The 20012-nt window shown below is 41.4% G+C and overlaps 1 protein-coding gene across 2 annotated transcripts; it reads right to left on the bottom strand.

Moving 5' to 3' along the window:
• Positions 1–2034: 2034 nt before the first annotated feature.
• Positions 2035–19294, bottom strand: ATRIP (ATR interacting protein). 2 transcript variants are annotated; one of them, XM_033140751.1, is made up of 15 exons: positions 19191–19294; positions 18845–18937; positions 16942–17371; positions 16066–16148; positions 15386–15556; positions 14325–14440; positions 13271–13425; positions 11912–11986; positions 10058–10187; positions 9057–9764; positions 8095–8243; positions 6383–6474; positions 5314–5397; positions 4124–4376; positions 2035–2323 (listed from the first exon to the last, which is right to left on the bottom strand). In XM_033140751.1, exons 3-15 carry the CDS (start codon positions 17351–17353, stop codon positions 2256–2258), a joined length of 2496 nt encoding a protein of 831 aa, XP_032996642.1. In that variant the 5' UTR covers positions 17354–17371; positions 18845–18937; positions 19191–19294; the 3' UTR covers positions 2035–2255. The 2 variants fall into 2 exon arrangements, with proteins under 2 accessions (XP_032996642.1, XP_032996643.1); XM_033140752.1 differs by lacking the exons at positions 16066–16148; positions 18845–18937; positions 19191–19294 and having other exon boundaries at positions 16942–17181.
• Positions 19295–20012: the final 718 nt, after the last annotated feature.

Genomic DNA, 20012 nt, shown 5'->3' on the forward strand with positions numbered 1-20012 from the left:
CAAAAAGGGGCTTACATTCAAGGTAAGAGTAATAAGAGAGCAATTGTAGAACCTGCCCAAACTTTATAAGCAGCAGTCACCAGCCAAGCAGGCTTTCAATGACACTGAGACCACTTGTTAGTTGATTGTGGCTCATGCTAATAGCAAAAGGATAACAGGGGACAGAAATGGGAATGGTTTGCTCCCGTTCCACATTTAAAATTTTGTAAGCATATATAGGTCAATTATTTTCATTATGGCTATAATATATAACTGGCAGAGCATTAGAATGAGTCGTGTTATTCAATCAATTCTGTTTTAAAAAGCCTATTTTTTCAGCTTGGTGAAGACTTTTACAATTCAGATACTGAGGTAGCCCTGTCATTTTTCATATGCATTAGGTTAAATATTTTGCTCCCGCTTATTTAAATAAAGGTTAACTGTATGCATTTCTCTGTCCTCACATCTCACAGAAGCATATTTGTTTCTGTTCAGTAGCTAGAGCTTTAGACCTACTACTGGGAAAATCAGAAATAATACGGACATCATAACAAAACAAGTACCTGTTCTCTAAGTTGCAATCCTATGATTTTGGTATTGCCCACTGCAAGCAGAAGCACTTAAAACACTAATTAAATTGATTCTGCTGTAACATGCTTACACAACTTTAAAACTGATTTCACTACTAAGTGCTGGAAGCACAGATGTTATTAAATACACATGTGAGGTCTTGTTTTTAGTGACTCAGTCCCTGACGTAGCATAATTCCTAGAAGGGTAACTCAATACACTCCTATAATTCCCAGACACTTTCCCCCCCTTACAGCTAGACAATTCTTACTTGTGAACAGCACCACTTTGAAACTGATCAAGAATGAGGGCGGCTCCCTCTTGAAATGCAATACTTTAAAGATTTATTTCAGTCGAAGGCAGAAATATTAGAACCAGGCACTCAGGAAGTATGAGATATACTGCTGCATTTCTAGTGGAGAAGTTTATGAAAGAGACCTAGGCAAACTGGGGCAAGGTACTTCTAGGAGATTCGGTGTATGCATTTAAAAGCCTAAGATGAGATCACTGCATGGCAGAAGCAGGACTCTGGCATTCTAACTCCTATGTGCTTAGAACTCTGTGATGGAGAGCAGGGACAAGTGCTCTAGCGCTGCTTCCTCATTTATTGGATACTGTTTCCATGCGCTGCTCTGGTTTTGGTGTTCTGTTGCGCCAGAAGCGGCTTAGTCATGCTGGCCACATGACCCGGAAAACCTGTCTGCGGACAAACACTGGCTCCCTCGGCCTGCAAAGCGAGATGAACGCTGCAACCCCAGAGTCGTCTGCAACTGGACTTAACTGTTCGGGGTCCTTTACCTTTACCGTATGCGCTACTGAGGAGAGCCTGTTCTGTTCACTGAGGCCCTCCATGCTATTTAGAAGCCTAGAAAATCCTGGCTCCGACCCTGCCCTGTTACAGAGTTAAAAACAGGGAAGGAGGATGTACCTGCAGCCAGTCACCTTAAAGCAGATTCTGCAGTGAGAAATACCTTCACAGGTATGCAACATAAGGCTAAAAGTGTCAGAAAGGGTGAGTGCAAAAGTGTGCAGAGCAAGGGATGGGATATTTTACACAGACATGCAAAATCAGAGGTAACTACACCCTCTGCACACACCCTTCTCCCCATCCTAGCAAGTGAGAAGGATTATCACCATTCATGTTCCACACAAACTGAAGCAAGGGCTTATGGAGGGACATGGTCAGGGGGGTCCTGAGGACAAAGCAGAGAGGCTTGGAGGGATGCATTCCCACTTCTGACAAACAGTTCAATCCTATGCTAGTCAATTTAGAATGAAGACCCACTGACTTTAACGAAACTCATGCCCTTGTGAAACATTTATAGGGTTGCAGCCACAGACAGGAAGTTGATTGTATGTTTTAGGAACACAAGCATTCTTCTGAAAATACAGTAAAATACATATTTAAACAGGTTCCCACAATATTCAGTGATCTAAGGAGAACAACATTTGAAGAGCAAAGCAGTCCTTCCCATAAACACAGAAACAGCTTTTTAGATTTTATTTTTAATATCAGATCCATAAGCCACCAGTGTTATATTACAATATATTAGGCTGCAAATTCAGTGAGTAAAGCAGTTAAAAAAAAAAAAAACCAACATACTGCTTCCATTGGAATAGTTCCTGGTTACTGGACACTTGGGACAAGTTTATTATATCCAAATTTGCCTTTTCTAGAAAGTAAACCAATATATTCTTGAACCAAGATTAGCTGCAGTCAATTTCTTGATCCTCAACTTCTGGTTCCAATGGGTACAGTTCATCCAATGCAAGTTCTGAGGGGGGGAAACATGTATCTTATGAGTGAAAGAATTTCCCGGTGGACACCAACTCCCATCATCCTTGACCCATTAGCCATGCTGGCTGGGGCTGATGGGAACTAGGGTCCAGCAACATCTGGGGTGCCAAGGTTTCTCATCCCTGCCTTATAGTGCGGTAAAGAGAAATGGAGGAAAATGTGGACCCTTGTAAAGACTCCCAATTTCCATTAGCCACAACCCATCAGCCACTGTGACCAATGGTCGGAGATGGTGGATGTTGTAGTCCAGAAACATCTGAACAGCCACAGCCTCCTCACCCCTTGTGCTGACAAACCCTGTTCTAGCCCAATGCCTTTGGCACTGACTACAAGCAACTCTTCAAGGTCATAGGTCTTTCCCAGCCCTGGTGCCTCAGGTACTTTTAATGGGAGTAATAGTGTTTAACGTTGCACTACTATTGATCTACAGTTCTTTGTCTAAATTATTCCCAGAGGACCTTATTGTTGCTTCTTCTCTGGCATAGTAACAGCTTTCCTAGTACCATTCCTCGTGTGAAACCCAGGCAGCCATCTTTTTCAAATAGCTAATATTTAGATACTGGCCACATTCCTATGTTGTACTAATCCATGGTTTAGCAGTGCATTCCTGACTTGCAGGAAACTTTGGACTTGTACACTTCCCTCCTCCTTCCTTTATGCACAGCTTGGAGGAATTTAGAAGCTCTCAATTGCACTTTGCATAACGATGATTTATTGAGTTGTCTGGACTGATAAGCTGTGTTAACAGAAACATGTTTAAACCATGTTTTTTTTTGAAGATGACTTGTTTAAATGAACCGTAATTAAGTTTAACCACAGTTCTGAGTCTAGACAACTAAACAAGCTGTGGTTAGCCAAAGGCAGAAGCACATGCTTCTGAACTCCTCTTCCCAGCCATGTTGGAGGAGTGGGTAGTGTGTGGACCCAAGACTTACTGCAGCTTCTTCCTGCTCATGCACATCATGCTAAGCCAGATCCTAAACGTAGAAGCTGCATTATGGCAACTCAGACTGTTGATCCATCCAGCTCAGTATTCCCAAACTTGGGTCTCCAGCTGTTTTTTTTTAGGACTACAATTCCCATCATCTCTGACCACTGGTCCTGCTAGCTAGCGATGATGGGAGTTGGAGTCCAAAAACAGCTGGAGACCCAAGGTTGGGAAACCCTGGGCTAGAAGATATATATATCAGTGCTCAGGGCTCAGCAGCAGATTCACATGCTCAACTACAGCAAAGTGTAAAGTAATGAAGTGGAGTATTAACATTAAAATATGGTCACAATTCATCAAGGAATATAGCTGCAAACTGCAGAGAGGCAATGCTAAAACTGGTCCCAGAATACCATGTACTTCACTTGTATTGCTACGGCATATTTATCTTCCTACCCTATTATTACTACTACAGGAATTGGTAACAGCACAACCCACTGTGCCAATCCAATTCAAAACTGTAATGTGCGCATGCAAAGTGAATGTTTCTCCTTTGCTAGAACCAATGAATTTAAACGCGGCCTTAGATTCATTGGTTCTAGCAAAGGAGAAACATTCACTTTGCATACGCAGTAAATTGGCATGATGTCCAGTGATCAGTACTGAAGTCAGTGAATAATAAAAAAGCTAGGAATCTTAAAGCTGCAAGCCTGTGCACACCTGCTTGAAGACAAGTCCCACTGAACTTGGTACTCAGGTTTACTTCTGAGAAAACATGCACGGCTGCAGGTTACTTTTAATGATATCAATATTCACTAAGATACACATATTTCACGCCAGCAGCCTCACCTTCACAGGCTTTCAGATCTGGAACTTTTCTGAGGATGGCTCTGACACCAGGCATGACGTGATCATATTGATGAAGCACTTCCAGGCAATGTTCATGGAAGAGTTTATCCCTTTGAGACAAACTGTGTAAGAGCAAAACAGTGTCCCGTAAAAACCGAACAACTTGCTTTCCACGCACATCAAACAAGTTTCCTTCCACCCTTCTGACCGTCAGCCATTGTCTATGCATCATTATAATAAGAGCCTTCACTACCTGTAGGAGAAAGCACAACACAGTTCTCAAACATGGCTTCTCCACTGCTGCCATTTTGCAAAGAGAAACTCATGGAGGATAAGGCTATCAATGGCTACTTGCCATGTTGCCTATGTTCTACCGCCACTATCGGAGGCAGCATGCCTCTGGGTACTAGCTGCTGGGAATCCCAAGTGGGGAGAGTGCTGTTGCACTTAGGTCCTGGCTTGCGGGCTTCCCATACGTACCCAGTTGGTCACTGTGAAAACAGGATGCTGGACTATGAGGGCCCTTTGGCCTGATCAAGCAGTGCTCTTATATTCCTATGGAAGTGTACTCATAGAATTAATGAATTGTAGAGTTGGAAGGGACTCTGAGGGTCATCTAATCCAACCCCCTGCAATGCAGGAATCTCAGCTAAAGCATCCATAACTCTGCTTAAAAGCCTCCAAGAAAAGAGAGTCTACTACCTCCAGAGGAAGTGTATTCCACTGTCAAACAGCTCTTACCATCAGAATGTTCTTCCTGATGTTCAGTCAGAATATCCTTTCTATTAACTTGAATCCATTGGTTCGAGTTCTACCCTCCAGAGCAGGAGAAAACAAGCTTTGCTCCATCTTCCATGTGACAGCCCTTAAGATATTTAAAGATGGCTCTCATATATTCTCTCACTCTCCTCTTTCCCAGGCTAAACATACCCAGCTCCCTCAACCATTCCTCATAAGGCTTGGTTTCCAGACCCTTGATCATCTTGATGCAGTACAGAAAAGTAAAACTGTTATTATAAATATTAATGATTCCTAAATCACATGCTATAACAGGAAAGTGTTCCTTTCTAGTAAGATTACACTGATAATGCATCATGGATGGGTTAATTTTTCACATTTAAAATAAATACAGACAAACTTGCTGAAACCGGAATTATGCCGTAAAGGCCTCATTGCATTCAGTGGGTTACCTCAGAGTTGCACTGGCAGTCTGTTCCAACCAGTGAAACAGAGTTGCTGCAGCACTGCGCACACTTGGTCAGCAAGCGAACAGTCTAAGACAAAACGAAACAAAAACCAAAGAACAGACTATGTAGGTGTCAAGATGAAGCAGGGGAGGGGAGGAAGCAAATGTCCTTAAATTATCAGACTCACAGTGCACTCTCAAACTAAGCCTCATTAAATTCAACAGGATGTAAGGAAGTCTGCAATCCTCTGCACGTGTACAGTCGTACCTTGGTTATCGAACTTAATCTGTTCCGGGAGTCCGTTCAACTCCTGAAACCATTCAAAAACCAAGGCACAGCTTCCAATTGGCTGCAGGAGCTGCCTGCACTCAAGCAGAAGCTGCGTCGGAAGTTCGGCTTCCGGGAAAACATTCGCAAACCAGGGTTTGCTGAGTTCGGGAGCCGATTTGTTTGACAACTAAGCCGTTCGAGAACCAAGGTATGACTGTACCTGGGGAAAAACCTTCAAAGCAATGTGCATTGGACCGACTTTAGTATCAGTTTTAATACGCTCATTCAATAGCAAATTAACCAGGGGTAGCTCCAGGTTAGAGGAGGCCCTGCCTGTTAGGCTTCCCACCTGTTTCTGAGTGGTCTCCACTCAACACATCACCCCATAACTGCCCCCTTTCCTCCCATGGCTGGATACGCACAACACAAACCCCACTTCAGTAATTCTGGGCACACATTCCCTCCTCTTTTCCTAACTGGGGTTGGACTTGGCAGGCAGCAGGAGAGGCAGCAGGCTGGGGTGCCCAGCGGTGACAATCCCCGAGGTGCCAGAGGGAGTGCCTGGCTTCTACTGCTTGCTGCCTGCAGCAAGAAGGTATCTGACTTCCTCGCTGCTGGTTTCCACAAAAAAAACCTTCTTCAGGTATGCACATTTAGGGTTAACAAAACCTGCCAAGGAAGCTTGTGGGGCTCAGCACTAAGCCGCAATCCCCCCCATCAGCATTTCCTGTTAAATTAAGAAATTGAACCTTTATTCCAAACTCACACTTTTAATACCACACAGAGATGCACACCCTTTTACCTCTTGTTCCAACTGCAGCCAACACATCTCGGACGCTGACTTATCTGGTCGTGATGTAATATACGTGTACAGTGCCAAGAGGAGACAGGTTTCTATAAAAAGAAATGTGTAGTAATAAAAGTGTTTCTATGTTATCCATTAGTAATGCTAATGCACTGCCTTAAAAAAGTACAAAGTTATTTTGAATAGAAGCTCCCTGGGCCTTTTCATATAAAAACTTAAGTAGCATTAAAAACCACACTTCAAATCCATTTCAAAAGTGCCTCCTAAAAAGAAGAAGAAGAGAAGAAGAGTTTGGATTTGATATCCCGCTTTTCACTACCCGAAGGAGTCTCAAAGCGGCTAACATTCTCCTTTCCCTTCCTCCCCCACAACAAACACTCTGTGAGGTGAGTGGGGCTGAGAGACTTCAAAGAAGTGTGACTAGCCCAAGGTCACCCAGCAGCTGCATGTGGAGGAGCGGAGACACGAACCCGGTTCCCCAGATTACGAGTCTACCTCTCTTAACCACTACACCACACTGGCAATGGGAAGGAGCAATGGGAAGGGAAAGGAGGAATTAACATAAAGGACCAAGACTGAATCCTCTAAAATAACCTTGAAAGAATGTGTCAGGTGGTGATTTGCACTACCTACTTCAGGCATGGGCAAACTTGGCCCTCCAGATGTTTTAGGACTACAACTCCCATCATCCCTGACCACTGATCCTGTTAGCTAGGGTTGATGGGAGTTGTAGTCCCAAAACATCTGGAGGGCCAAGTTTGCCTATGCCTGACCTACTTCATTTGGATGAGCTCTTCTCCTTTGTGCCTGTTCATCTTCTTACTCCACCCTCAAAAAACTTCTCACTTCCTCAAATAATTAACTGTGGGTAAAAAAAAGGATCTGAGGTGGGCCAGCAACTCCTGCTGTAAACAGCACAGCACAAAGGTGACAATTCCCACAGCATTCTTCATGGGTAGCGCCCACCACCTCTCAACACTTCTAAATTGCACATTCTTTCTCTCTCTCTCTCTCTCTCTCTCTCTCTCTGCTGAGGGGAAAAGAAAAAAAGAGTTCAGCCAGTCTTCCTGAACTCCAGTGTAGTACCAGGCTTGGCAACCAACAGAGTGATCCAGCAGCTGATCGCTGGGTCTGGATGCTACCACGATGCCCAAAAAGGACCAGAACCTCAGATCACAAGACACTTATCATGCAGAATCTTTGGCCTATTTAAAGAGCCCAAGGGAAACCACAAAGCAGAAAACAAAATTATGATGGTGGCTCACAGCACCAAACTGTACACTGCATTTGTGCAAATTCTTAGACTTTTTTGGCAGTTCACCTATACATCTGGGGAGAATGCTAGTTATTTTATAGCTACTACAGGCCACCAGAGCCACTGGTTGTTGACACCGGATGTAAAACTCACAGGTACATGTCAGCAACTGCCAACATTTCTTCTTGTAAGCTAGCCCTTCTATTTTTTTCACTTCTTTGAAAGTCTGCTTTAACTGAGGCGCTGGAATGTTAATGGATAGCAAAATATTTAAATGCAGAAGTTCAAGAATGCAGAAGTCTTGAGGCAAGTAATACAGTTTTTTTCAGGCTGTAAGCTTAAAACACACAAAAAATCTGTTGAAATAAACTAGTTAATTTCAGTTTTCACTCCAGCCTTACAAAGTCAATGTTTCGTAAAAGCACTAGGATAGTGAAGGTTTTCTCCCTCTCACCTGAACAAGAACAAAACTGAGCAGCCAGCTCCAAGTGCTGAGCAAATAAAGTTAATAACTGAACAGTCAGATGGACAGCAAACAAGGGAGAGTCGGAAGACAGGCAGCGGAGGAGAGTCTGTGTTTGTCTGTTCAACAAATGCTGAAAGCTTAATAGAAAAATAAAATACAAATTAGAGTAGAGGCAATAATTATTGCAGATAGTACATACTGTTAGAAAATGTCTTGAAGGGTCAAATAATGCTATGCATATTTACTCAGAAGTAAGTCCTACTGTATTCAAGTATGTATGTTTAGGATTACAAAAGTAAGTTTTTTTCCAGAAAGGCAAGATTATTATTAGGAATCAGAACAGGAAAAGTTTGTAGCAGCATATAAAATGTATATATGGTTACATTTTCTTTCTATTATGCATTTAATTTGCATATGGATAATGCACATAAGACTTGAAAGAAATTTTCAGGCAAGAATTGGACACCTCTTAGGAATGTATTCTGCACAAGAACAGTTGTTTTCTAGAGTATTCAGTGATACATAATTGTTATTTGCTTGCATAATTTATATGCATTTCAGCTGGAAATATGCAGGGGTTTCTCAGGGATTGTGCCCCTCCCCTCCAATTCTTCATACTTGCTTAACAATTAGCCTTTCTAATTGTCTTTCTGTAATGAATGGCAGCCTTTTTATATGTAGTGTGTGTGTGTGTGTGTGTGTGTGTTTGCAAGACCTATCCTAATGGCATCCTTTATTCATTTGTTTGTGGGAGGGGGGTTATTGTTTCGTTTTTGTTTTAACTATTTATTTTGTGCTTTTATCTTGTGAACTGCCCTGAGATCTTCGGATGAACGGCAGTATATAAATTTAACTAACAACAACAACAACAACAATGAATTTGAATCTTAGATCAAGGCAGGAAGGAAATAGATGTTTAGAAAAGACATTTCGCTCAAGTTGTATTTTACCTTATAAGTAAATCAACCGTTGACTTTTCAGCTAATTTCACCAGAACTCTGAGACACTGATTCATGATTCCATGTCTTTGGTACGCTGCTGCTGTAGCACATGAAGCCAAGAGCTGCAGCACCTTTTTAAATAGAGGATGTTGGGACTGGTCCACATTAGCAGTATTTAGGTCTGGATTGGGCTCCTGAAGAACGACTCTGCACTGCTTACTGCAAGCAGCCTCATCCTTCTGCAGAATTTCTGGAGCTCCCAAACCACAATCCGGTTTCATGGTAAGGGAGAGCAGTGTATAAAGAACATCCCAGCTATAGGATACCAAATAATAAAGAATGCCCAGGGACACAAGTGCAAACTCTTCCAGGGTAGACAGATTATCATCTACACTTGATGCCACACTTGAGGAGGTCCTGGAAGAGCAAGCGGATTGGTTCCCAGAAGAGCTTCCCGTCTTCATCATTAGGAGGAGGGCTTGGTGGTATGCACCAATATGATGTTCAAGGAGAGGAAGAAGATGTATTGCTCCAGGAATTTTATAGCGCTTAAGGTGGGATATTCTTCGCTCAGTTTCTTCTGAGTTTTCTGCCAATGAGCCTTCATCCACAGCAATCAAATTCAATCCCGTTAAGGCAAGCTTCTGAGCGATTCTCAGTGATGTTTCTTCTTCCTCAGAGCTTGCACTCCTGTTGCTGATGCTTCCTGTAGATCCTCTACGCAAACAGGCGCAGAAAAAATAAATTGCTTAGTATCTTTACCCACTGCAGTTTGCAAGGCTTACAAAGAGCAAGGTCAACCTTTTCTTAATCTAACGTTTCCCCAAGAGCAGATGCCTTCTAACTCTACAATTCTATGATTCAATAATGATCCCAGGGCAGATTACAGCATAAAACATCAACATGAAACACGGGTTTCTCTGCTTGATGAGCTTTTTGGGTCAGCACAGGACGGCAGCAGGCATTACTAAAAATTACATTCTAAGTATCACAAATTGCTAAAAACATACGTATCGAAAGAACTCGACTGCACAGAAGGTCCAGACTGAGCATCAGTGTTACAGCTAAGAAGATAGCAGAGACCTAGTGATGATTCAGGAACGAAAGGCTGTTTCAGCAATGCACTGATTAAAATGGAACCTGCAACAATATAAAAATCCAGTGTTCAAGATGGACATTGCAACAGGAGTGTAAAACTGCCAAGCAGATGTTTTTGCAAACATGGTGCAAAAAGAAAACCAACAGTATTTGCATTTGCTATATATTCCATGCCTTGATATAAGCGACTTATGGTATGAGAAGAGTACCACTTGGACACATACACAGAAAGATGAGCACACACGTACAGCCGTTTCTACATGCCACAGTAAGCTGTAAACCATGGTTTACTGGACACAAGCCAACCAGGCACACTCAGCTCCTACCCACTCATACTGGGAAGAAATAAAACACACACACCTAGACTCACAGCATGACACCCAAACTAGGGATCATATTTGTATATGCTCCCATATTTGTATGAGCTTGGATGTCATGCTTAACCAGCGATCATGGTTTGTTTCCTCCCAGTGCAAGCAAGGAGGAGTGAAGTAAATGTAACTCATTCGTGCCAATGCCATTATGTTCTCCCTTCTATTTGGAAAGAGAACCAAGTCCATAAATTCTGACTACGATAAAGAGGGCAGTTTGCCAGGAATTACATTTTAAAGCAAGCTATATTGCCCTTATCTCTTGTTTTTGCTCTCAGGGGTAGAAAATCTGTAGCCATTAAGAGGTAATTAGGCTACCCCTCCTATCACCCCCAGCCAATGTGACTGGGGAGATGAGGGGAGCTGTTGCTCAGCAACCCCAATAAAGGAAAGAGATAAACCTCAAGATGGGTATAAAAATAAGGCTAATGTTGCATTTCAGATAGAGCTGTGTGTGCGTGTGAGAAATACTCACTGCTTAGTCTACTTTCAGAAGACAGCACAGTTCCCACACAAAAGAAAACCAAATTCAGTCACCCTCATACCTATTTATTGCAACCAATACTGCAGTTGCACTTACAAAACAGCAGGTGCAAGGAAGACAATGTGACTCTTGCCAGACAATCATAAGCGTAACCAGTTGCAGAATGGAAAGAACAGACATCTTCAACATCTATTTTTGGACCAAGTTTGCATACGGCGACATCTGCAGCTGGAGAGAGTCCTAGCCCACATTATGGGAACCCCAAATTCACAATCAGAGTAGTTTACTTGAAATCCACTGCTTAGAAACTACGGTGTTAAGTGGCACATACATTGTTGAAACAAATAAATATTGGCCCTTTTATATTTGGCTTCATCCATCAGAAGAATGGTCAGGGAGGGTTTGGTCAAACAGACACTTTTGAAGCTGCCACAAAGGTAATTCACTCCCAAGTACCATCAACCAGCTATGAGTCTGGTAAGTATAACAACGTTGGCTAGATTAGCTGTGAAACATTAACAAGAATTAATATTTAATGTAGCTTAGAAACTCATTATGGTTAAACTGTCAGTCTTGTTTGTTTATTCCCATTCATACATTAAAGGTTATTGATAAGGTTGCTTCGGCATTATCTGTGGCTCAGAATACTTGCAATTCATAAAAGCAGTGCCAATTTTCTGCCTGGTTTATAACTCAAAAGGGTTTGGGGGCAGCTGGCATTCTGGGAAACAGGGACAAACTCAAAGAGGACTTAGAAACTTATTGCAGGGACTTCACTGCTTAACAACTCATAGCAGTATTTTGGGGCTGCTATTATCATTATGGAGTCATATTTTATGCTTTCAAATATAAGTTGCCAACCCCAGTCCTAAGAAATGTATGCAACTGAAGTATTTCTTAGCTGAAATTACCTTTTCTTTGAGGAAAGATATTAAAACGTGTTTCTTGCTTCACAAGCTCATTTTCTTGGTTAGGCATCTTACTGTCTGGAAAGAAATCTTTGTAGTAATTCAAGCAGTCATATTCAATTCCTTTTTTACTTTTTTCCCTATCTATACTGCCTTGTATCATGAGACAATAGCACTGTTGTTGATGTTTCATTTTCATGCTTTAACTGTAGCAAACAGAGATACATACAGTATATTTAAGTGGGTTAAAAATGTATTTTGCTACATCAGTAAAACAGTAGGGGCTCATAACCATTCCATAGGCTAGATGTAGAATAAGTAAATGTATTTGCATGGTTAGGTTATTTGAAGCCAGCATAAACTGAGAACTTCAATACTAAGGGTACCATTTAAGAACCTGGATCTGGGTTCAAATCCAGTCACTTGTAAACTGACAGGTTAATTTCTGCTTCTGTGGTTTCAGTAGCAGTATGACCTGGATATATTAATAGGTGATCATGCTTATCTCTGTGTTGTGAAAGCTTTACTTTGAATTAAGGTAAACCAGTGCTGTTAAAGGCAGAAGAGCAACCCAGGCCAGTTTTATTGAGAAGAAGTATGTGGATTAGTAATTAACAGTAAACCATACAGTGTAAATACAACAGATTGTGCCAAGCATCCATCTCTAACTTTCTTTTGCCAGCAATCATGTCCAAAGGCCTTAAAAAACTGACACCCTTCAATTAAATTAAACTAAACAATCATGAAGAAACCACACAGATCCCTCTGCACCGAACAGCAAGTTGGATTTCCAAACTTAGAAGCCTTGTCAACTAGCTCATTGCTTTCAATTCCAACACATCTAGAAACCTAGTAAAAATGGCATGATACTCCTGAGTGAACAGCCTCCAGCTGGGGGGAAATTATAGAAAGCAAAGGGAGCAAACTGAAGCTCAGTAAATGTAAGTCTAACAATGAACTGCAGGAATCAATAGATTTTTGTGCCCAAGCTCAATCATTTAATTTAGCTTAACAGAACGTTTGCACATATTTTTGCATTAAACCCAGACAATACAGGTGGAGGTTTATTTTAATAGTTTGGTGCCCTATGGTAGACAAACACCACTCACAGGTAGTCTATGGACTTGGAACTATCAGTAAACAGCAGTAGGCCCTCTGCCAGTGTAACCAGAGGCAGAAGACCCAGGACTTGTTCAGCTGTTCTGCATGGCAGTGCTGACTCTGACTGCTGCTGCACATCTTCCATCCATTTTTGCAGGACCTGCTTGAAGCCAAACTCTATTTTTGCTCAGGTGAGTGACCAGGGTGACATCACGGCAAGATGTACAACGGTCAAATATAACTAACTAAGAATTTACATACCCTTAATAAATGGCAATGCTTGGACACACAACTGTGTTCTGGAGAATGATGGTTTAGGCGAAACCTCGGATCGAAAAGAATCTTTAGTGGGGAAGCTTTTTTTCTCCTGAGTACCTTCTTCGGTTTTTGAAATGTTACGAGGGCTCTTCTTTGGACTAAATGGTTAAATAAAATATCTGAATCAGTTGCAAAATATTATTTTAAATGATTAGGTTATTATTTACATTTGTAAAATGCTCCTTATCCAGGAGAATCCAAGGTCAGAGGAAATAACAACAAAGTACAGTAATTGAAAAATAATTCAAAACCGCTCAGGAGCAACGTGTAAAACGAACATAACAATTCACTTACCTCCCCTAAATACTTGTGTGAATCATTAGAAAATGAAGAACACTTGAATGGGAGAATATGCAGGATAAATTTATTCTATATCAACTAAAATAATTTTCTACAGAATACTGGATGCATGATCCGTAGTGTGTAATATTTTTTCTCATGTTATCTGTCCTCGTCCATAGAAACCCTATTGGATATTACTGCATATATTTTATGCAAGAGAGAGTTCCACAAATGGGTGGGCCAGCACAAGAAAGGCCCTATTCTGGGTTACGTTGACCAAAGGGACCACGAAGCAGGCCTTCCATGCAGATTGCTAGGCCCAACCTGGCAGATATGGATAGAAGGGCACCATCAAGGCCTTGGGTCTCAAGATATATAGTGGTCAACACCTTGAATCGGGCCTGATAGCAAATAGGCAGCCAGTGCAGTTTGCATAGGAACAGTGTCAAGTAGGTTTATTAGTTTATTCTCCAATTATACAATAAACATTAGTTTATTCTCCAATTATAGACTGGAAGATTTTGCAAATTAAAGACAACCTTGTTTTAAGAATTATGCTGTGTGTTCAATGACAAGTCTCTGCACAACAGCTTGCAAGATGAAAGCAGCAGTGCAATTAATTACATTCAGCTATAACAAGGATGAATGCTCAAACTCCTGGTTGGCCCAACTGCCTGGAATTCAGTGGACAGAATTTCATCTTCTTACATCATACCTGGTATATGGCATTGAAGGAGTAACAGGTTTAACTCTTTCACAGTTTGAAAACTTCATTCTCAGCTCATTCATTTCTGCATCTCTGAACTGCAGCTCAGACTTCAGAGACTCCAACTGAAAGAATAAACTTGACATTAGAAACCCAGTGAAAGAACACACACGAAATATAAAAATATCCAACCTTGTAGAAAAACGTGAAGCAGCAAAGAAGAAATTTGCACACCTCATGTTTGTTCATGTTTTCTTCCCAGTTGCATCTAAATCGGTATGCTAGCAAATCGTTATGCCAGTAAAACTGAGTATTGTGTGGTACACAGCACTTTGTGGGTGGGTGCTATACAATGGGCCACCAGCACACTCAAACAAATACCACACGGCTTTTACAGACACAAGATACAACAAAAACGCAAGCCCTTTATTGCATGCATATTGCTTTGTACTTCAGGAAAACAGGATTGGTTCAGAAACAGAGATTTAACAACATTGCCATGGAAAGTTTTTTTTAAATTGTAAATTATAAATTTCAATTAGGAAAGCTGAGTGTTTAAGAATCCAATCCTTTCTTTGTGAAAACATGAGCGATTGGGATAGAGCGTAACAAGAGCTTTGCTAGTGAATTATAGACACCACACTTGCCGTCCATTAGCATCACAACCAGAAATGACAGGGCAGATTTCTCTAATAGAGGTATTTAAACTTAATTCTCAAATGGCATTATTCATCAGTTTAAAATGAAATGTACATTCCTTTTTTTTAATCCCTTTCTAGAAACATAAATTGTAAAAAGAACAGAATTAACAAGAATAAGCCCCTATGTGTACAAAACAAGCCACTAATAATTTTGACAAAACGTAGCTCATTAATTCCTTAATTCAATAGCAGTAATAAAAATATCAAAGATGACATGTACTTCCATCTTTTTAATGTTCTTCTATTTAGCATAGCACTAAAAGTCCTTAAATTTTTGCTTAAAGGGGGGGGGGAGAAAAGGAGGGAAAGATTAAAAAGAACCTTCAAAAAAGGTTTTGTTATGGCACCCCCCCCTAAATTAAATAGTACCTTTCTGGAAAATTCCTTTTCTTTTTCACTTATAATTTGAGCTTTCTCCATTTCCAGTAGTGTGTATGATTTTCGCTGTTCCTCCGCAGTGGATTCCATCTGCTGCATTGAATCCCGTAAAATTTTGATTTCTCCATTTTTAATTAGGATTTCATCCTTCATTTCCTTCAGCTGCAAATTCGCAAACATGATGCAAGCAGAAGAATTGTATGCATTTTGCAAGCTTTATTTCACATACCCACCCCCGCAGTAAAACCATTGCTCCCATTAAGATTAAGAACGTGATGCCAGACACCACCATGTTAAGAAGAGTGGTAGACATCAGACTTCTCACCCCTGGTTCACTTAATCACTGAGGTTTTGCAACAAGCATTTTGTTTAAAAAGTCTGTACAAGCTATCAGAGCTAGGTCCAGCTTCCACATACATCTGCCTCACTGCCCCAGTGCTCAAACAACTCTCTAAATTCCGTAAGAAACAGTAACTGCTGAGCGAGAAAATGAATCAGCCACTTGTCATCCTTATTTATTAGCATAGACAACTATAGGTCCTCCCCCCAATCCCCCTGTAGAGGCATTTCCCCCACAAGATCCAAATCTTGGGTCCACAACTTCAGCACCGGCATATGCCACAGAGCATGGCTGCCTTAAGACCAGAACTCTTTCAGAAAACAAAACAAACCTTTTTCTCGGCTTCCTCATATTGTGCTTGAAGTCTCTCAAGTCTAAATTGGTCTTTTGATGAAGTTTCTTCTGCGCTACTTCCTGTTTACAGAAAGAAACTTGTGAATTGTGATCTCAGGATTTGACCTAAACAATTCAATTCTTTTGTGACTGAGGGTACAGATTAACGATCTAGATCTACGTATGAAGATTTCGGTATAAAACTTGTTCCATGGGATTTTTGCTCCATGGGATCTTCCAAAACAACTAAGCAGTATAAATTCCATAGAGCTTGGCATTTAATTCTGCTTGCACCCCAGTACTCAGAAAAAGAAGACACCATGGCAACCTGTACGATCTGTGTACCAGAACTTTCAGTATTCAGTCTGCTACATGGACTGAAGTAGAATCAACAGTTTTCATGGTGTAAAAAGATCTAAATGTCCAGAAACCACACATCCAATTCTATAGTGCAATCCTAAACATTTCTACCAAGAAAATAAATTCTTCTAATGACCCTAAAGCTGCAACCCTCTTCACACTCCCCTGGAAGCACGTCCCACAGCTCAATGGGATTTACTTTTGTGCACATGTGCACACAATTGAACTCATGGCTCAGGGTCCCTTCTATGATTCTATGACATGCCTATACTGCCAGCACAAATGAGGACCAGAATACACTTTGTTACATAGCACCAGACTGTACCTCTGAGACCTGAAATTCTTAACTGCACTGTCCAAACATTGTGGGTAGGAGATGGGATGGGGAGGGAGGGAGGGAGGGATAAAATACCTAAAGCATATTTGTTGCAGTTTCTTTCCAAATGCTTATGTAAGAAGATGCTAACTTCTTCCTACTGATGCAAATTTGAAACAGCATTTAGACTGCACATACCAAACTGCCCTGTAGATCTGGAGGAAATATTCGATTGCTTAATATGATCAGATGTTTTGATGGTGCTATTTGGATGGGAAGACAGCTCCACATTCTGCTTAGGTTTCACTGTGTTCGCATTTAAAGAAGTGTTTTGTGTCAATGCCTGGGAAGCAATAATATCTATTTCCTCCAAATCATCTGCTGTAAAGTCATCATTGTCCCCAAAGGGATCCTCCAGTTCTTTATGCTCAGTTCCAGTATGACTTTTGTAACGCTTGCTTGGTGGAAAGCCATCTTCACAGTTTCCAGTATTCTTTTGGCTTGTAGCTCTCTGGAGAGATAATGGTGAAGTGGTAACTTTTGCCTGATCCACACCATACAATATGGAGCTGTTTCTCTTCTTATTCCCAAATAAATGGTTCACTGACATTCTGCGTTAGAAATTAGTCTGGCAAGTAAGGGAAATATAAAATGTTTTAAAGTCAACCTGATTTAAAAGCACCAAATTCTGCATAAAAATGATTAAAAAAAACAAAAACCAACTTCCTATCCAAGTGTCAAAATCCAAGAGGAATGAGACAGATCAGCAAGGGGCCGCTGTTCAAACTAGCTTTGAGTATTATTGGCTTCTCTCTCACTAATCAGCATTTATTCCCTACAACAGGTACTCTTACAGCCCAGCTGTATGCATGCTTACTTGGAAATAAGTCCCAATATATTTTCTGGTCCTTACTCATAGCTAGATGTACAAATGACTTGAGTTTACACCTGCTTGTTAGTATGCCCAATGATATGTTAAGCTCACAAAAGCATCCAAGGAAAGATTCTGGTATTTATACAGAATCAGCATCACTACAAACATTTTAAAGCAGGTGTAAAACATTTAAACCCGAGCAACAACTTGCATGTGGATCAGCCTTTCTACTGATTCTAGTGATTTCATAACCTATGGGGTTAGAGTCTTAATTTCAAAAGAATATAAGCAGACATTTAACTTTGTAACCACAAGGTTTTCTTAGCTTTCTTTTAAGAACACTTTGCCTTCTGCACTACAGAGAAAAGTATGAAGGCAGAACTGAGATACAATTTTCTTAAATTTATGAACTGTGAAATTGTGAACTGGAACCCACTGTGTACATTGAAAGGGCCCTACATATGGGTTGGTGACAGAAGAGAGTAAATACTCAGGCACTTTATTACCCAAGTCCACACATGCTTACCCCAAAGCAAGCCCACTGTACAAAGTACACAATATCTCAGACTCTAAAGCCCTCACATTCATAAACTCATCTCTAGCTCAGTTACAGTTACAGGTGGGTAGCCGTGTTGGTCTGCCATAGTCAAAACAAAATCGAAAATTCTTTCTAGTAGCACCTTAGAGACCAACTGAGTTTGTTCCTGGTATGAGCTTTCGTGTGCATGCACACTTCTTCAGATACACTGAAACAGAAGTCACCAGATCCTTAAATATAGTGGGGGAGTGGGGAGGGGTATTACTCAGAAGGGTGGTGGGAATGGGTGATAGAGTCGTCAACAGGCTTTCCACACTTATCAGCCTATCACCCATTCCCACCACCCTTCTGAGTAATACCCCTCCCCACTCCCCCACTATATTTAAGGATCTGGTGACTTCTGTTTCAGTGTATCTGAAGAAGTGTGCATGCACACGAAAGCTCATACCAGGAACAAACTCAGTTGGTCTCTAAGGTGCTACTAGAAAGAATTTTCGATTTTGTCTAGCTCAGTTAGTAGAGTTTCAAGGTACACCCTGAGGGTCATCTAGTCCAACCCTCTGCAACGGAGGAATCTCATCCCATCCAATATGAAACCATATTGAACCCTGCTTAGCTTTGCAAATGTGCTAGCAGTTTTATCACTGTACCACAGTCTACCATATCCTTTTAGCATCCCAATCACCTACCCCATAACTTCAGAGGAAACGACACACGATGTATATATTAGATATGTTGGAAGCCTTCCTCCCACGTTCCTATTTGGTCATGTAGCGTATCACCTGCCAAAAAAAAAAAAAAAAAAAAGCTTATGGCGCAATAAACTAGCTACCTGTAGATGCCTCTGACTTGCCCCCAACAAAAGCACGCAGCTATCCTTCTGCAATGTGTCACTTGAAAATGTGAATTATCTTAACTTACACGCTTGTCTAATATAGCAGCCTGTGTTGCAGAAGATGAGGCATTGGGGAGGGTGCAGAAAATCACCGACAGACCTAATAGTATTCAGAAACAGCATTGCCATCAACCCCGCACCTCCTCCGCCGCAGAAGACACGTGGAGCAGCCCCCCTGATCCGGCGATGCCTTCACCTGCAGCCGGGAATGCAAACTCACCGAATCTGCCAAAGGCGACCTTCCGGGGTATAAACTGGCCGCGCGCACCATCAAGGCGCACAGAAAAGAAAGTAGCCCCCGCCCACCCGGGAAGCGCCTCGGCGGGCCCTTCTCTCCCGCTTGCAAACAGAAGGCTCCACCTCCTGCCCCGGCCAACCAATCAAGGGCCGACTCCGTGCGGCCGGCGACAACAACGTCCAGTCAGCTCAACGGAGGAAAAAACGCAGAGCTCCAAATGAAGGCAAATGCAGAATTGCAAGGACCTCGGCAATTGGCCAATTGGGACTTTCCTGTCTCTGCGGATTGGCCAGAGGCCCAAAGCCGGATGTCCGGGTTGCTTCTGACGCTTTGGCAATCCCTAGTTCACTCCGGTAAAAGGGGCATATTCGTCCCCGCCTTCCAAAACAACAATTTTTTTAAAAAAGTAGAAGCAAATAATGAACAGAAGCACATGCTTGTTTCAAACTCGAGCTTCATTTTGTGCGAAGAAGTTATTCACATATTTAATTTACATTTTTAAGATTGTATGAAAACACACACCAGCTAAGCTGAATGTGTATGGCTTTTATTAAAGTATTTGCTTGTACTGTATTCCTATTCAGAGTATTTTTTTTTATTCCGCCTTTTAATTCTGATATTTTGCAAGGCTACTTTCAATCTAAGCAATAGTAAAACTCCCCACATTATTACAATGTGCTGAAGCAGTATCTGACAACCCTCTTCCAGTCACGTTGTGCTCCTA

This window comes from Lacerta agilis, chromosome 2 (assembly GCF_009819535.1).
Source record: "Lacerta agilis isolate rLacAgi1 chromosome 2, rLacAgi1.pri, whole genome shotgun sequence".
NCBI classification, from domain to species: Eukaryota; Metazoa; Chordata; class Lepidosauria; order Squamata; family Lacertidae; genus Lacerta; species Lacerta agilis.